This window comes from Neofelis nebulosa, chromosome 3 (genome assembly GCF_028018385.1).
Source record: "Neofelis nebulosa isolate mNeoNeb1 chromosome 3, mNeoNeb1.pri, whole genome shotgun sequence".
Classification (NCBI taxonomy): domain Eukaryota; kingdom Metazoa; phylum Chordata; class Mammalia; order Carnivora; family Felidae; genus Neofelis; species Neofelis nebulosa.
The window spans coordinates 147,615,510-147,632,336 of record NC_080784.1 but is presented as its reverse complement, the minus strand read 5'-3'; the positions used below and the strand labels follow the sequence as shown (position 1 = coordinate 147,632,336).

Sequence of the window (16,827 nt, the reverse complement as noted above, 5' to 3'; positions counted from 1 at the left end):
GCTTTTCTATTCATAAAGTCTGATTGTATAATTCCCACCTGGAGTGAATAGCATTATAGCAAATGGGTAGGCAAGGTCATATTTTCTTCTTGTGAGCATAGAGGTCTATGTATGTGTGGTGTGAGCAAGTGACTGGGGTTTAGAGGCAGGTAACCAATGCTTAGAGAGAGAGAAATGACAAGAGAAACACAAAGCTTCAGTTCTCAAGGAATGAAGTTTTGTCCATCTTATCAAGATAGGTTCAGACAATGGGAATAAGGCAAGGTCTGATTGTTGATTCTAGACTGCAAGGAGCATAGTAGTGATTTTATTTCAGATTTTAGACATAAAATTTTAGACCACAGATAAACGAGCAGACAGGATGATTTGATGCTAAATAATACAAACTCCTTTAATTCACCCATATAAGGGCAGAATTGCCCCCAGAGATTACGAGCCTTCAAAAGGAAATTAAGTGGCCCCAGCTACTTAGGTAGAAAGGACTAAGGTTGGGTAGGTTACAACTCATCTGACTTCAGGGGAAACCAAACGGGAACCAAAATAGGACCCAGCTACCCATTTACTGTAGTTCCTCCACTCTAAGGAGAAGTCTAAAATCAGGTTTGAGTTGAACATTCAGAGATTACAAAGTCTGACCAATACTCAGGCAGTGAATCTAGTCTCTTCTTGAGAATTTACAATGAAATCAATGTTAAGGAGTTATGTTATATGTTAATCTTTTTTTTTTTTTGCAAGTTTTTATTCAATTCTAGTTAACATGCAATGTAATATTGGTTTCAGGAGTAGTATTTAGTGATTCATCATTTACATATAACATCCAGAGTTCATCACAAAAAATGCCTCCTTAATATCCATCACCCATTTAGCCCATTCCCCTGCCCCCCTCCCCTCTAGCAACCCTCAGTTTGTTCTGTATATTTAAGAGTCTCTTATGTTTGCTTTCCTCTCCTTTCCCCCACCTACCCCTTGTTCATGTGTTTTCTTTCTTGAATTCCACATATGAGTGAAATCATATGGTATTTGTCTTTCTCTGACTGACTTATTTTGCTTAGCATAATAAACTCTAGCTCCATCCACATTGTTGCAAAAGGCAAGATTTCATTTTTTATGGCTGAGTAATCTTCATATATATATATATATATATATATACCACATCTTCTTTATCCACTCACCAGTTGATGGACATTTGGGCTCTTTTTATAGTTTAGCCCTTGTTGATAATGTTATTTTAAACATCAGGGTACATGTGGTCCTTTTAATCACTATTTTGTATATGTTGAGTAAATACCTAGTAGGGCAATTGCTGGATTGTAGGGTAGTTCGAGTTTCAACTTTTTGAGTGACATCCATACTGTTTTCCAGAGTGGCTGTACCAATTTGCAGTCCCACCAACAGTGTAAGAAGTTCCCCTTTCCCTGCATCCTCCCAACATCTGTTGTTTCCTGTGTTGTTAATTTTAGCCATTCTCACAGGTATGAGGTGGTATCTCTCATGGTTTGGATTTGTATTTCCCTGAAGATGAGCGATGTTGAACATCTTTTTCAGGTGTCCGTTAGCCATCTGTATGTATTCTTTGGAAAAATGTCTATTCATGTTCTGCTAATTTTTTAATTGGATTATTTGTTTTTTGGGTATTGAGTTTGATAAGTTCTTTACAAATTTTGGATACTAACCAATTTATCAGATATGTCATTTGCAAATATCTTCTCCTATTCCTATTTCTATTCTGGCTGCCTTTTAGTTTTGTTGTTTCTTTTGCTATGCAGAAGCTTTTTATCTTAAGGAGATCCCAATAGTTTATTCTTGCTTTTGTTCCCTTTCCTCCAGAGATATTTGCTTCCATGTGTTTTTTATTTCTTTGATTTCCTGGTTAACTCATTCATTCTTCAGTAGTAGGTTCTTTAACCTCCATTATTTGTGGTCTTTCCAAATTTTTCTTGTGGTTGACTTCAAGTTTCATAGCATTGTGGTCTGAAAATATGCATGGTATGACCGCAGTCTTTTAGTTGTTATTGAAGCCTGATTTGTGACCCAGTATGTGATCTATTCAGGAGAATGTTCCATGTGCACTTGAACAGAATGTGTATTCTGGGGCACCAGGGTGGCTCAGTCAGTCCAGTGTTTGAGTCTTGATTTCGGCTCTGGTCATGATCTCACAGTTGTGCACATCAGTAAGAATCTGCTTTGGATTCTCTCTCTGCCTTTTGCTTTGCCCTCCCACCCTCACTCATGTGTTGCACTCTCTCTCTCTCTCTCAAAACAAATAAATAAACTTAAAAAAGGAGAAAAGAATGTGTATCCTGTTGCTTTAGGATGAAATATTCTGAATGTATCCATTATATCTATCTGGTCCACTGTGTCATTCAAAGCCATTGTTTCTTTGTTGATTTTCTGCTTAGATGATCTGTCGTTGTTGTAAATGGGGTATTAAAGACCCCTACTATTATTGTATTATTATCAATGAGTTTCTTCATGTTTGTTATTAACTGATTTATATATTTGGTGTTATCAAGTTGGGGACATAAATATTTACACTTTTTAGATCTTCTTGTTGGATAGACCCCTTAATTATGTTATAGTGCCCTTCTTTACCTCTTGCTGTAGTCTTTGGTTTGAAATCCAGTTTGTTTGGGGGCACCTAGGTGGCTTGGTTTAAGCACCCAACTCTTGATTTTGGCTCAGGTCATGATTTTACAGCGATGAGATTGAGCCCCGTGTCAGGCTCTGCGCTGAGTTTGGCACCTGCTTAGGGTCCCCTCTCCCTCTCTCTCTGCCCCTCCCCCCTCTCAAAGCAAGCAAACTTGAAAAATATTTTAAAAAATAAAATCTAGTTTGCCTGATATAGCTACGGCTACTCTAGCTTTCTTTTGACATCCATTAGCATAATAAATGGTTCTCCATACCCTCGTTTTCAATATGCAAGTGTCTTTAGGTCTAAAATGAGTGTTTTATAGGCAACATACAGATGGGTATTATTATTTTTATCCATTCTAATAACCTATGTCTTATGATTGGAACATTTAGTTCATTTACATTCAGAGTGATTATTGACAGATATTAATTTAGTGCCATATTATTAATTTAGTGCCATATTTAGTGCCATATATGGTTTCTTTCTAGTCTTTTGGCCTTTCTTTCCTACTCAGAGTCCCCTTTAATATTTTTTGCAGGGCTGGTGTAATGGTCACAAACTCCTTTAGTTTTTGTTTGTCTGGGAAACTCTTTATCTCTCCTTCCATTCTGAATGACAGCCTTGTTGGATAAAATATTCTTGGCTACATTTTTTTCCCATTGAATGTATCATGCCACTCCCTTTTGGTCTGCCAAGTTTCTGTGGAGAGATCTGATGCAAACCTTATTTGTCTTGCCTTGTAGGCTAAGAATTTGTTTTTCCCTTGCTGCTTTCAGGATTCCTATCTCTGCATTTTGCAAGTTTCACTATGATATGCCTTGGTGTTGGACAGCTTTTGTTGATTTTGATGGGAGTTCTCTCCTGTATTTGGATGTCTGTTTCCTTCCCCAGATTAAGGAAGTTTTCAGCTATAATTTCCTCAAACAAACCTTCTGCCCACTTCCCCCTCTCTTCTTCTGGGACTCCTGTGACAAGAATGTTATTATACTTTATGGAGTCACTAAGTTCCCTAAGTCTACTTTCATGATCTAATGTTTTTCTTTCCTTCTTCTTTTCAGCTTCATTATTTTCCATAATCTTATCTTCTATATTATTAATTAGTAATATAATCAGAAGTCTGATTCTTCCATCCTTGTTGTCAATACATTCAGTAGGTTTTTCATCTCAGTTATGGCATTTTTTTTATTTCAGCCTGAGTAGTTTTTAGGTGGTTTTTTTTTTTAATTTTTTTTAACGTTTATTTATTTTTGAGACAGAGAGAGATAGAGCATGAATGGGGGAGGGTCGAGAGGGAGGGAGACACAGAATCTGAAACAGGCTCCAGGCTCTGAGCTGTCAGCACAGAGCCCGACGTGGGGCTCGAACCCACGAACTGTGAGATCGTGACCTGAGCTGAAGTCGGACGCTCAGCCGACTGAGCCACCCAGGCGCCCCAGTGTTTTTTGTTTGTTTGTTTGTTTGTTTGTTTTTTAATCTCTGCAGTAAGGGACTCCATAATGTCTTCTATGCTTTTCTCAAGCCCAGCTAGTATCCTTATGAGTGTTGTTTTAAATTCTGATTCAGGAATATTACTTATATCTGTTTTGATTAGATTCCTGGCTGTGACCTCTTCCTGTTCTTTCTTTTGGGATGAATTTCTCTGTCTTGGCATTTTGCTAGACTCTGTCTTCTGTGTGTTAGGAAATACCATTGCACTTCCTGCTCCTGAGGGTAATGGCTATATTAAGACGAGGTCATACACTATATAGGCCTTGGTACTTCAGGAAGATTTTTTTGGCGTATGCCTGTGCACTTTGCTGTTATGTTTTGGCTGCTCTTTCCCTCAGATCAGTTCTCTGCAGTGTTTCTCCTTGCCTGCAATGGGAAGCGTTTGAACCTTGTCCAGTGTGTGGTGAGTTTTAACTAGGTGTGTTTTGGTGTGCTTGTTATAAACGGCTGGATTCTATTTTCCCTAGAGCTGAAGTTTGTAGCACTCTATGATCAATAGACTTGGTGCATGTGGGAGGTTTGTGCTAGTCTTCTGGGGGAGAGTCTTGTTGCACTGGTTCTCAGGCACTCCTGTCCTAGTAAAGATGCACCTACAGGGCTCAGTGGGGTGGGGCTTGGGGTAAGTGGCTCCAGCCTCCACTGGGGGTGCTGTGCTGCTTATGGAAATCCATCTGTGCTGATGGGCTGGGGGGAAAAATGGCATCAGCTAGTTCTCTCATCCTGGACTGGGGAGTTTGCACCTGCTGCTGTTTGGGAAGCCCTCAAGAGAGGAGCGAAAAATCTCTGTTGTGTTTCAGGCTTCCGTCAGATCCTTGCATTCACCCTGTCTGCGTCTGAGCCAACTGCCTGCCTTGTGGCATAGTACTCTTGTGTTTTATCTCAGGCACGGGCCTAGGTTTCAAAATTCCAAATTTTAGGGACCAGGCATGACACAGACCCATGCTAATCCTCTGGGGGAGGGTCTTGTGTTGTGGCTGGTGTCAATTTGTCCCAAAAGGGCAGTTTCATGAACACACAGGGGCTCAGAGTTTATGGTGAAGCAATGCCAAAAGCTGACTTCCATGTTAGCTGCCCTCAGCAGGTGTCTCTGCTGCTATGCTGATTAATGGGGCTCCTTGATGGTGCCCACCATGACTTTTGTCCCCTGAGAGGCAGTGCCACCTCTCCCAAATGCACTCCAAGAAAAGGAACTCTCTCTCCCAGTGTGGCCCAGAGGATCCTCAGAGTACCCTGTCCACTCCAGTGCCTCTGCCCTCCTCCACAGGAACACTGCAAAGCTTATCAGCCTCTACCTGGTGATGGCCCAGACTTCTAAAACTTCAGACATTGAACTCCACTGCTTGCAAAAACTGTGATGATCAGCCTCTCTCTTTTTCCCAGTCAATGGTTTTGGGGAAGTGTTTTTCTTGTGCAATCCCATGCATGCTGCTTTCTCTCTTTCTCTCTCTGCTCTCCATGATCAGGGTTCCCTCCCTTCCACAGCACCCACAACTCTTTTGTCCCCCCAATCAACTCTCCATAGCTTCTACCTTCCACAATGTGGCCATTTCTCTCTCTTTAGATGTGTAGTTTGTTCTCTTAGTTCTCAGATCGATTTCCTGGGTGTTCAGAATGATATGATATTTATCTAGCTGTGCTTGAGGGACAAGGCAAGCATAGGGTCCCCCCCACCCCACTACTCTGTCATCTTAACTCTCTTCCTATGATAATCTTTACTTATGTGCAGACAACTATGAATATTCAGGGGAAAAATAATTTTCTAACTACTTTTCTCCTAATTATAAGGCAATAACTTTACTTAATTCTCAACCAAGGAAACAGTAACGTATATATCAAAGCTGGAGTGAAAAGTCAGCTCTTTTAGACTTTTCAAAAGGTACATATAATATACAGATACACAAAACCATAGTTACTGTACCTTTGGATTATCTAAGAAAATTTCAATAACAGTTTTAATTATTGTAAGCTTCCATTGTATGTCTGACTATAGAACCCAACTTCCAATCAAGCATGACCCCATGTTATCTTACAATAGGGACATTCCATTGTGTAAATGGCTGTAATTATTAGAAACCTTTTCCTTATACTAAATTAAACTTTGCCTTTGGAGATTTGAAATTAGGTTGGCTCATATTGAATATCTTCCAAGGGAACTAAGTTACTGTAGCACAGTAATGAACTCTTAATTTAGCATGCACAGTAGAGAGCAGAGGTATTGAATGGCTTTGGTGAAATTTCATTTTGATCAAGAATTTTGCCTTATGTTGGGAGGCCCAGTATATGTTGATAATATCAGTTCTGCTCTTGTGTTTCTACAAGTTGGGCCTGAGAAACTCTGCTGATAGAAATCTATTGACTAAACTTCCAAGGGCTTGAGAGCCCCTTGGTGAGAATGAAGAGGATTTGTTTGTTTGTTTGTTTGTTTGTTTTCTGTTTTTGTTTTTGTTTTGCTGAGCACACACCTACTTTTCTAAGTCTTGCTAATGAATCATGTTCGGTTCTATTATTTGGCCTTTTTCTCCCCCTCCATGGTTTGTAGATGATTTTTTTCCGTTACAGGTTTTTAAAGAGCAAAAGGATAGGCTAAATTTAGTGTGGTAGCAAATAAGCAAACAATCTCTAATTTTCAGCAGCTCAAATTAACTTTTTTTTTCTTCACTCATGCTATCTGTCCAATGTAGATTGGTAGGAGGCCTGATTATCACAGTCACTTAGAGACCTAAGTTGAGAAAGACCCAACACTTGCTTCTTTGATTCCTATGTCAAGGGAAGGGGCTGATAGTAAATCATGCACTGTTTCTTAAGCTTGTTTAGAAGAAATACTCATCATTTCTACTCAGACATCACTAACCAGCAAGTCACATTGTCATACCTCACTTCAGAGGGGTTGGGTATGTACAGTCCTACCACTTGCCTGAAAGGAGGGGAACTGGAAATATTTAGTAAACAACTCTAATGGCCACCATCTTGGTCCTCCACCAACAAGAAAAGATTTTGTACTTTTAACCAAAAGCAAATGTTACCACAGGATTGCTACACACATCTGTTGTAAATAAGGTCTCTGTTTGGTTAGTGCTTCAAGTCTCCTGCAAAATCTCTCATCTTTCATTATGGTGCCATTATTCTCAGTCTGGCCCTAAACTTCAGAAAGCAGCAAGAAATACTCTTCTAATGCAGTCACATGTGGATATAGTCCCTGACTCCAGAAACTCTAGCCACTTTCTTGGGTGTGATTTTGTTTTCTAGACCCGGTAACACGTGAGGATTTCTCTTCAAATATTTTAAGCATTTCCTTGGCCATTTGTCATGAAATATAATTGTTTTTTTCAATCATTTCAGGGAAGGCAACAATACCAACTTGTTGTTTGACTTCAATGGCTGCAGCAGCTGTGTCCTTAGCTGGTATCCCAAAAGAAACTGGAGTTAGAGAAGTTGCAGGAATAAAGATTTATGTGTTATCCAAGGAACTGGGGGCGGGAGGAAATTAAAACATGAACCAAGTCCCTGTTCTATCTATCATCTCCTCCATTATCCTTTTTTTTTTTTTTTTTTTTTAATTTTTTTTTTCAACATTTTTAATTTATTTTTGGGACAGAGAGAGACAGAGCATGAACGGGGGAGGGGCAGAGAGAGAGGGAGACACAGAATTGGAAACAGGCTCCAGGCTCCGAGCCATCAGCCCAGAGCCTGACGCGGGGCTCGAACTCACGGACCGCGAGATCGTGACCTGGCTGAAGTCGGACGCTTAACCGACTGCGCCACCCAGGCGCCCCACCTCCATTATCCTTTTAATGTTAAAAACCTGGTTTTCTGGTGTCACCATTTTTCTGGTGACATATGCCTACTTTATAGACATTACATCTTAAACTTTTATTAAGTTTTATAATAATCAGGATGGACTAAGCTATTCTGTGGTCACAAGTAAATCCTATGTTTAGAAATAAATCCTAAAATCTTAAATATTGACTTAATAAAGATTTATTTCTTGTTCATATCACAGTCTAAATCGGGTAGTTCTCTTTGGTGACTCTTGAAGAGTCTGGCTCCTGGCTGAATCCTGAGCATGATTTTTTTCAGGCCTGGCAATTACAGATGACATTCCTCATGGGGTAAAGCTGTCATTCCCATTCCAGATTGGGGCAAAACACATTTCAGTCACTGAAGGAGTCGCAGTCAAGGACTCAGTCCCTTCCTCCCTCCAAACTGGCCATACTTTTGTGCCTAGCTTCATTCCTAGCCCAGGTGCCTCTATTGAGACTCTCTAATGGGGAGGGGGGGAGATGAAGGGAGAAACTTGGAGAGAATTTTGTGCATGTTAGCTCAGCATTCAGAGTTTTCCAACTCTCAGACCTTTCCCTTCCCCTTCCCCCCTGCCCCAGTGTCCTTAAAACCACAGGGGCCTTTTGTTTGGAACTCCTTCAGGAGTAAGCCATCCTCACATCTGTGATGATCTACCTGATCCTTGACTGGTGCAGGTCCATGGGGTGGGGGTGGGGGGTTGGGAATGGACAAGGGGACAGGGTGGGGAGTCAGCACTTTCTCTGGTTTAACCTCTTGCTCATACTATCCTCGTAAGTGATGAAAATCTTAAGTGTTACTTTCCATTTGTTTTAATTGGCTGCTCTGACACTTTGAAGCTCATCTCTCTCTAACTTGGCTCAGTCCCTGACAATTCGTCTCCAAGCGGTAACTCAAGAATGCAAGACATTTCCATCTCTGTATTATCTGGAGGGTGTGTTTCCACGGTTACTGTGAGACAGAAAAGGAGAAAACAGGGAACTGTGCTAAGACATTAACAGCCACACCTCAAAGCGGTGTAGAGCACACTCATTCATATTTCATCATCCAGGACTCAGTTACATGTTCCCAACCTAACTGCAAGGGAGGCTGAAGTAAGACTCTCCCTGTACAAACAGGAAAAGAAATGAATTTGTGTGAGCCTCGAGACAGTTTTTGCCTGTAATGTCCTCTTGTCGAGTATATTTGCATGCGTGTCTGTGGGGTATTTGGAACAAACTTTGCACATATAGGAGATATAATTATAAGTGAAAGGCAGACCTGAAGCCCAAGCTCTATGAGTAGGAAGAATGAATAAACCTGAGAGGGAAATAAAAACTGGGGACTTAGTAACAAACCCAAATATTGAGGGGCACATCTTGGAGGGCAGTGACATTAACTTTCCTCGTCTAGAAAGAACTTCTGGATGATCTTGAGAGACCCCTCTACCCCCACCACTAGCTCCTAAATGTAATCCTCCTGCACCAGCTATACAATTGTGCATTTACAATTCAGTTTGGACTATTGAACTTTCTACCTTCCACTCCTTATATAAAAGCGACAGGTTTTCATTATTTTTTTCTTTCCCCACCAGCCTGGTAGTTACAGTTGGCCACTTCAAGGGCATTCAGGGAATGTCTGACTAACTTCACAGGGATCTGTCCATAATGATGTGTGTGAACGTGTGATGCATTTATGTATACTGCTGCCTCATCTCTTTCACCACGAAATTCTAGAAGTTTCAGGTTAACAAAACAAAATGAATCCTAAGTTTTTAAGAGACAGTGTTGGCACATGTCCTTGAATTCTAAATTTCACAACTCCGCGTTTGCCACATTACAGGTACGTTTATGAAACATCTAGAAAGCATCCATTCTTGTATGGACCTACTATTCTGACCATGTCTGCTTGCTATGAAACAGCTGTTCAGTCATGTTGCCAAGAAGAAAACAAAACTGAGTGCTTCCAGATAAAGGTAAAATATTTGTCAATTGTTATTTAGAGCCTTGTTATGCAAAGGGTGGACTGTGAACTGGCATCACGCCTACCTCCTGGCAGCTTGTTGGAAATGCAGAGCCTGAAGCTCTTCTCCAAACCTACTAAATAAGATTTCATTTTAACAAGATACGTAGGCAATTCGTATTGTCAATAAAATCTGAAAGCATAATTTAGCATAGACAGTACTTCATTACAAATATTTAATATTCTAGTTACTATTATTGCATAACAAAGCACCCCAACATTTATTGACTCAAGACAACAACAATCATTTTATTGTCTCTCATGATTTCTGGGGCTCAGTTCGGGAAGGGCTCATCTGGGCTATTCTGACTCATCTTTCTTGTGGTTGTAGTCAGACAGTGGCTAGATCTAGGACTCTGGGGGACTGAAGCACCTGGGGGTTAGCTCAACACCTTTTTCTTTTCATATAATCTCAGGGCCTCTCCATGTGGTCTCTCTGCCCTGGCTAGCTCGGGATTCCTCACAGCATGGTAGCCTCAGGGCAGCTGGACTGCTTACAAATGGCCCAAATCTTCAAGAATGAGTATTCTAGTGGATAAAGCAGAAGTTGTATGGCCTTTTATGACCTAGCCTCAGAAATAACTTCCATCATAGTCTATTGGTTGAAACACCTCGCCGGTTTGAAGGGGACAGTATATATACTGTACCTCTTGAGGAGCAGATTGTCAAAGACTCATTGTAAGAGGAACACAGATGGAAGATATTGCTGCAGCCATCTTTGGAAAATACAATCTTACCGCTCTTAATTTTAACCATGTGGCCTTTTCTCCTTCATTGACTAGTTCTATGATAAAAGTACTTTGTATGCATGCTCATCACAGGTTCTAAATCTCAACATAAAATAACCATCTTTACTAGAAAAGGCACTACATGGATTTTTCCAAAGGTTGTGTTTAAATGAGTAGTAGTTTGATAATCATTTGATGAATTCCTCAAGACTAAATGCAGTGCTACTTTGTTCTGTTTTCTTTGGTTTTCTCAGTGCAAATTTATCTCATATTCCTCAAACCCCTATTTCTCTATTCCTCTACACCTATTTTTCCTATGGAGCTCCTCATCATTTATCTTGTGTGAGAAATTAAATAATGTATCTAAAGAGTTCTGGCATATGCTAAGTACTCAATAATTATAGCTATTATCATTAAAGCTATTTATATGTATATTTCTTACTTCCTTTACTATTTGTCCCCTAGTGACGCCTTCAGAAGCCAATTCTGAATTTTTAAGCAGGGCAGTCTTTTTTTTTCTTTTGGTTTTATATTAATTAAAGACAACAAAAATAAAAGATCGTGCAGTCTTATGTCTCATTACTTTGCATTTCTGAAGAATGAACTTTTTGTGGAGTTTAGTTTTTTTTTTTTTTTTTAAGTAACATGCTTCCTCTTCTAAGTTACAAAGTTTTTTAAAAATTTTTTAAATGTTTTATTTATTTTTGAATGAGAGAGACAGAGTGCGACCAGGGGAGGGACAGAGAGGGAGGGAGACACAGAATCTGAAGCAGGCTCCAGGCTCTGAGCTATCAGCACAGAGCCCGATGCAAGGCTCAAACTCACAAACCGTGAGATCATGACCTGAACCAAAGTCGGATGCTTAACCGACTGAGCCACCAGGTGCCCATAGTTACAAAGTTTTCTTAATCTTAACCTTTCTCACTGGAGAATTTTCCTTAATGTAAAACATGCCCCTATAAGTTAGCTAAGAGTTCTTCCCTTCTCTCCCCCACTTTATGATCTTTACGGTATTGCTGCTTCCAGGGTGTCTGTTCCCAGTAGTTCTTGCTGCTTCCTCAGAGAAAATTCCATAAGCAAGTGCATAAAAATTGTGTCTATGATCAAAGAATGTGGTTTATGAGTTAAGTCTTCAGAGACTCTCTCATGAAGAAGTGTATGGGTTTGTTTGTATTAGATTTTAAATGAGTATAATACAACAAAATGACTAAAGTAATAATTATATGTGTAAGTATTATAAAAATATAATTAGCTACATTTAATCATAATTATTAAATTAAATTATAATTGTTTTGCCAGTTTTGTGGTTTGAATATTGCCTTTGTATGTATTTTCTAACTTGTTCTTAAAAATAGCACTGTAAGGTGCAGTTACCCAAAGTAAAAACAATCTATAGTCATTATAATTTCTTAAGTGAAAATATAGAACTGTCCAGAAATTTTAAAATATTACTAATATGCCCAGCATACAGAGATACCAATTTGGTGTATATCCTTTTATTCATTTTTCCACTCACAGATTTTATTTTGTGCATTGTTGTGATCACACTGAATATATAGCTTTGATTTGAGATTTAAAAATGCCAAGTTTTTATTAAGAGTAAACATTTTGCCAAAATTAATATGCCATTATTTACCTTACCATCACTCTGCTGTTGAGACAGTTTGTCTCTAAATTTTTGCTCTCATAACAAAACATGCATGTTCTCATTTTTGCATAATTATGTTTTTATTTATTTAGACGAATTTTTTTGCGATAGTTTCCAAAGTAAAAATCCTAGGTTGAAAATGGCAAACATACTTGAGGGGTGGGGCGGGGGGGGGGGACTCCATTAATATATATTGCAAAACTGGAGAGCATATATTTTAGATTTGCAATAGGAGACATGTGCCAGATGACAGAGCTAGTAACTTGAATAAAAATAAAACACAACTGTAAGACATTGTTGCAATTTATTCTAGTGCTGTCTGGACTTCTGCGTGCTCACTTTCTTGTCTTCTTTATATTCTAAAGGTTTGAGCTTCTAGACCAAGTGATCTCTGGGAAGTGAGATGCTCTTTTATGAAATCAACCAACCAACCACGTTGTGCTTTTGGATTTGGTATCTTTTAAAGAAAACAATAAGGACTTTCTAATTTTGAGATACACAACTTTTACTTTTCTTTCTTATTTACTAATGACAAGATTAACTTTTTCTATTACTACCACATGTCTTTGATCCGTTGTTTTTCTGATTACAGTTAGAACCTATCAGGAAATATGTGAGAGAAATATCTTTGAGGCATCACCATTTATGTGAAATTGGGATTAAATTCAACCACAAAGTATCAAAAGCAGTGTAAGTTACTGATTGAGATATGTGAACTTTGTTGCTGTTGGATCACCCCATTTGATCAAACTCATTTGAAAAATCAATTTTCTTTCTTTCTTCTTTCTTTCTTTCTTCTTTCTTGTTTATTTATTTGAGAGAGAGAGAGAGAGAGAGAGAATGAGCAGGGGAGAGGCAGAGAGAGAAGGAGACCAGAATCTGAAGCAGGCTCCAGGCTCTGGGCTATCAGCACAGAGCCCGAAGTGGGCTCGAACTCATGAACTGTGAGATCATGACCTGAGCCGAAATTGGACGCTTAACCAACTGAGCCACCCAGGCACCCCATTCTGGTCAAAAAATCATTTTTATTTCATTTAATAATGTCTTTCAGTACAAACCTGGTTCCTTTCTCCATACGGATGCTACCTGCCTGTTCAATAGGGCACATAAAGCTGGACTTGAAACCACACTATTCCTCATCTAAACCCACTATCTCCTGCCTCAATTTCTTCTAAGCCTCTGCCTTAGTGCGTAAAAGATTCTGTAGGTTCAGGTGCAGGCACTTAATTGTTCTGCATGATAAAGGCTGGAAGATAAAATGTATTCTTGTCTCTGTGAAGGTAAGAAGGATTTTGGCTCCAGTGTCTTGCAGTACAGAAAAATCTAGGGGCTCTTGGGTGGCTCAGTCAGTTAAGTGCTGACTTGGGCTCAGGTCATGATCTCGCAGTTCGTGATTTCAAGCCCCTGTATCGGGCTCTGTGCTGACAGCTCAGAGCCTGGAGCCTGCTTCAGATTCTGTTCTCCCTCTCTCTGCCCCTACCCCACTCGCACTCTGTCTCTCTGTCTCTCAAAAATAAATAAACTTTAAAAAATTGAAAAAAAAAAAAAGAATAGAAAAATCTAGTGACGTTTTCAGGGTAGGGATGGAAAGTGTGGGAGAATTTGATGTTACTCCGTGTGCCTCTTTCTTGGCCCAGATGTATCCTTCCTTTTATCACCTTCTTCCTGAATTTGGGACAGACCTGAGCTGCATGGAAGCTTAGTTCTCCTTATAAGGCAGGCCCGTTTTCCCTATTGCCAGGGAAATTTCAGGGATGCTGCTCAGTTGTTCACAAGGACAGGCAAGGGAGACCCAAGACTCTTATAATTATTTTCTTTGTGATGAAGGATTTTACTTAGAAAGTTGGGTCAGAGAAATTTCCAAATTACCCATCTAAGCAACTCAGCTTCTTTAAGCGATAATTTAAATGTTGAAAATGACTATATTTTGCATGATCGTGAACCGAATGGTGTTTGTTTTGTGATTGACATCTTTGCGTGGCTCTGAGTGCTATCATTGAAGAAACAGAAAGCATTTAAAACATAGTCTCTTCATCCCACATTTGCAAATGTGTTTCTATTATTTTGGTTACTCAATGAACTAGAACTAATTTTAGAAAGCATTGAACTCAAAATACGGTTTAAAATGCACTTCTTTTTCTTTTCAGGGAATTGGTTCTGCTGACTAAGAAACAACCGAAAGCTAACTTTTCTGAAATTGCCAAACTGGCCGGGGATGTTAAAAATCTGCATCAGACCTGTTGTGAAGGAGATGTGGTAGCCTGTGTACTTGGCAGGGTAAGAGCCTCCCCTTTCTTAAAACTCACTCAGACTTTAAAAAACTTGGGCGCTTGGGTGGCTCCGTCGTCAGGTGTCTGACTTTGGCTCAGGTCATGATCTCATGGTTCATGAGTTCGAGCCCCGCTTCCTGTCAGCTCCTAGCCTGCTTCAGGTAGAACACGAGCCCCACTTCTGGTGAACCCCGCTTCTCTCTTTCTCTCCCCACCTTTCTGCCCCTTGTGAGATTCTCTGCCTCTCTCTCTCAAAAATAAATATACAAAAAAAAATTAAAAACAAACAAAAAAAAAGAAACTCTACTCCGCATATTTAGAAGGAGTCCTGGCTTTTCAGGACAGGCTAAGAGAGTGTTATTTGTATGATTAGGTGAACTTGGGGAAAAAGTAAGAGAAATTGGGGGACTGACAGGATCAATCATAATTAAAATAAAACAAAACAAAATCTCTAATATCCTTTACACAGAAACAATACCTGCCCCAAACCAGTAACTCCAGAACTGGTCCATTTGTAGTTCTACACCATGTCAGGAATGCCAGAACAGTCTTGAATGATTTCATAGCATTGGCTAGTGTTCACAAACAATATAAAATAACTGTGGACTGCTCTAGCATTCCTGTCTTTGTCCAGACTTTCATGGACAAAGTTCAAAGTTACTGGCTTGACAAAGATATTGTTTATGTGTTAAAAGATTTTCATTCCAGTTTAGAGCTGGTTTTGTTTTTAATTAAGATGGATTCTGAACATTAGTAAGTGTTCTTTCGTCTTCTGGGGATGATCATTTGATTTTCATTTAATTTATTCGTTGAATCATATTAACAGATTTCTTAATTTTTAACTATCTTTAGATTGCTTAAGTCAATCTCCTTTTACTGTATTTCTGGATTTTATATGGACATAATTTCCAATTTTTTGCATTTGTGTTTACATGTGAGACTGATCTAGAACTTCTGGGTTTTGGTATTCAGTCACGCTAACTTCCAAAAATTGCATTGTTTTTCCTTTTGAAGTCTCTGAAATAATATAATAGTATTGGGTCTTACCTGTTTTCTGAAGGTTTGAAAGAACTTGTCCATGAGACTGAAGCAGAGACTGAGACAAGAAATTGGTGTGACAGCTTTTCCATTTCTTTTGCTATAGATTTCTTTTAGCATTTTTCAGTCGATCCTCATTGTTTATTAATTCTGTACTTGTGAATTACTTATTTGCCAGAATTTATTTGTAACCCCCAAATTAATACTCAGAGCACTTGTGTGGTCATCCACAGACCAGGGCATGCTCAGAACAGCGGAGCATTTGGGTTGCCTGATGCACAGGGTCCCAGCTGGGAGGGAATACGACCGGGCTCACCTTCTTGTTTTAGCTCTCATACTGTAAATAAGCTTCCTTCCTACAGTCTAGTGCCACATTTCCCACATTTTGTGGGGTTTTTTGTGGGCGATTTAGCTATTTGAAGTGGCCCCCAAGCCTAGTGCTGAAGTGCTATCTGGTGTTCCTAAACGCAAAAAGTCATGATGTGCTTCTGGAGAAGACAATGTGTTAGATGTATTCATTCAACATTAATAAGTCAACAATATATATTAAATAAGGTCTTTTTATTTAAATAAATTCTTTAAGTTTATTTATTTTGAGGGGAGGGTGGGCAGAGAGAGAGGGAGACAGAGAATCCCAAGCAGGCTCTGTGCTGTCATCACAGAGTCTGATGTGGGGCTCAAATTCATGAACCGTGAGAGCATAACCTGAGCCGAAATCTGGCACTTAACCAACTGAGCCACTCAGGTGACCTAATAATGTGTCTTTAAATAGAAACACACACAAAACAAAGTTATGTCTTGATTTGTTGACAATGAAAATGTGACCAGGGGCTTACAGGAACCTGATCCTATATTCCCTTAAGGCTCATTATTCAGTATTCACAAATTCAGTGAATTTTGGACTGTTGTGACTAATGAGAATCAACTGTACCTTTTTGTGGTCAGGTTTCATAATATACATTTTTTAAAATGTTTATTTATTTTTGAGAAAGAGAGAGACAGAGTGTGAGCAGGAGAGAGCAGAGAGAGAGAGGGATACACAGAATCTGAAACAGCTCCAGGCTCTGAGCTGTTAGCACCCAGCCCATTGTGGGACTCAAACTCACAAATTGTGAGGTCATGGCCTGAGCCGAAGTCAGACACTTAACCAACAGAGACACCCAGGCACCCTATAATATACATATTTTTTTAAAAAGTTTCCTTTGTCAGCATTTTCTTATTTAC

At 39.4% G+C, this 16,827-nt stretch overlaps 1 protein-coding gene across 9 annotated transcripts in view; it reads left to right on the top strand.

Annotated features, from left to right (window-relative positions):
• The window catches only part of LOC131507471 (alpha-fetoprotein-like), a 53,445-nt gene that overhangs the window by 3,665 nt on the left and 32,953 nt on the right, over positions 1 to 16,827 (top strand). For all 9 annotated transcript variants that reach the window (XR_009259509.1, XR_009259511.1, XR_009259510.1 and 6 more), the window contains exons 5-7: positions 9,740 to 9,872; positions 12,888 to 12,985; positions 14,443 to 14,572. Coding sequence is in view for 2 of the 9 variants with exons in the window: in XM_058722299.1 (XP_058578282.1) it covers positions 9,740 to 9,872; positions 12,888 to 12,985; positions 14,443 to 14,572 (361 nt within the window). In the remaining 7 variants the exon portion in view is untranslated. The remainder of the gene's footprint in view (positions 1 to 9,739; positions 9,873 to 12,887; positions 12,986 to 14,442; positions 14,573 to 16,827) is intronic.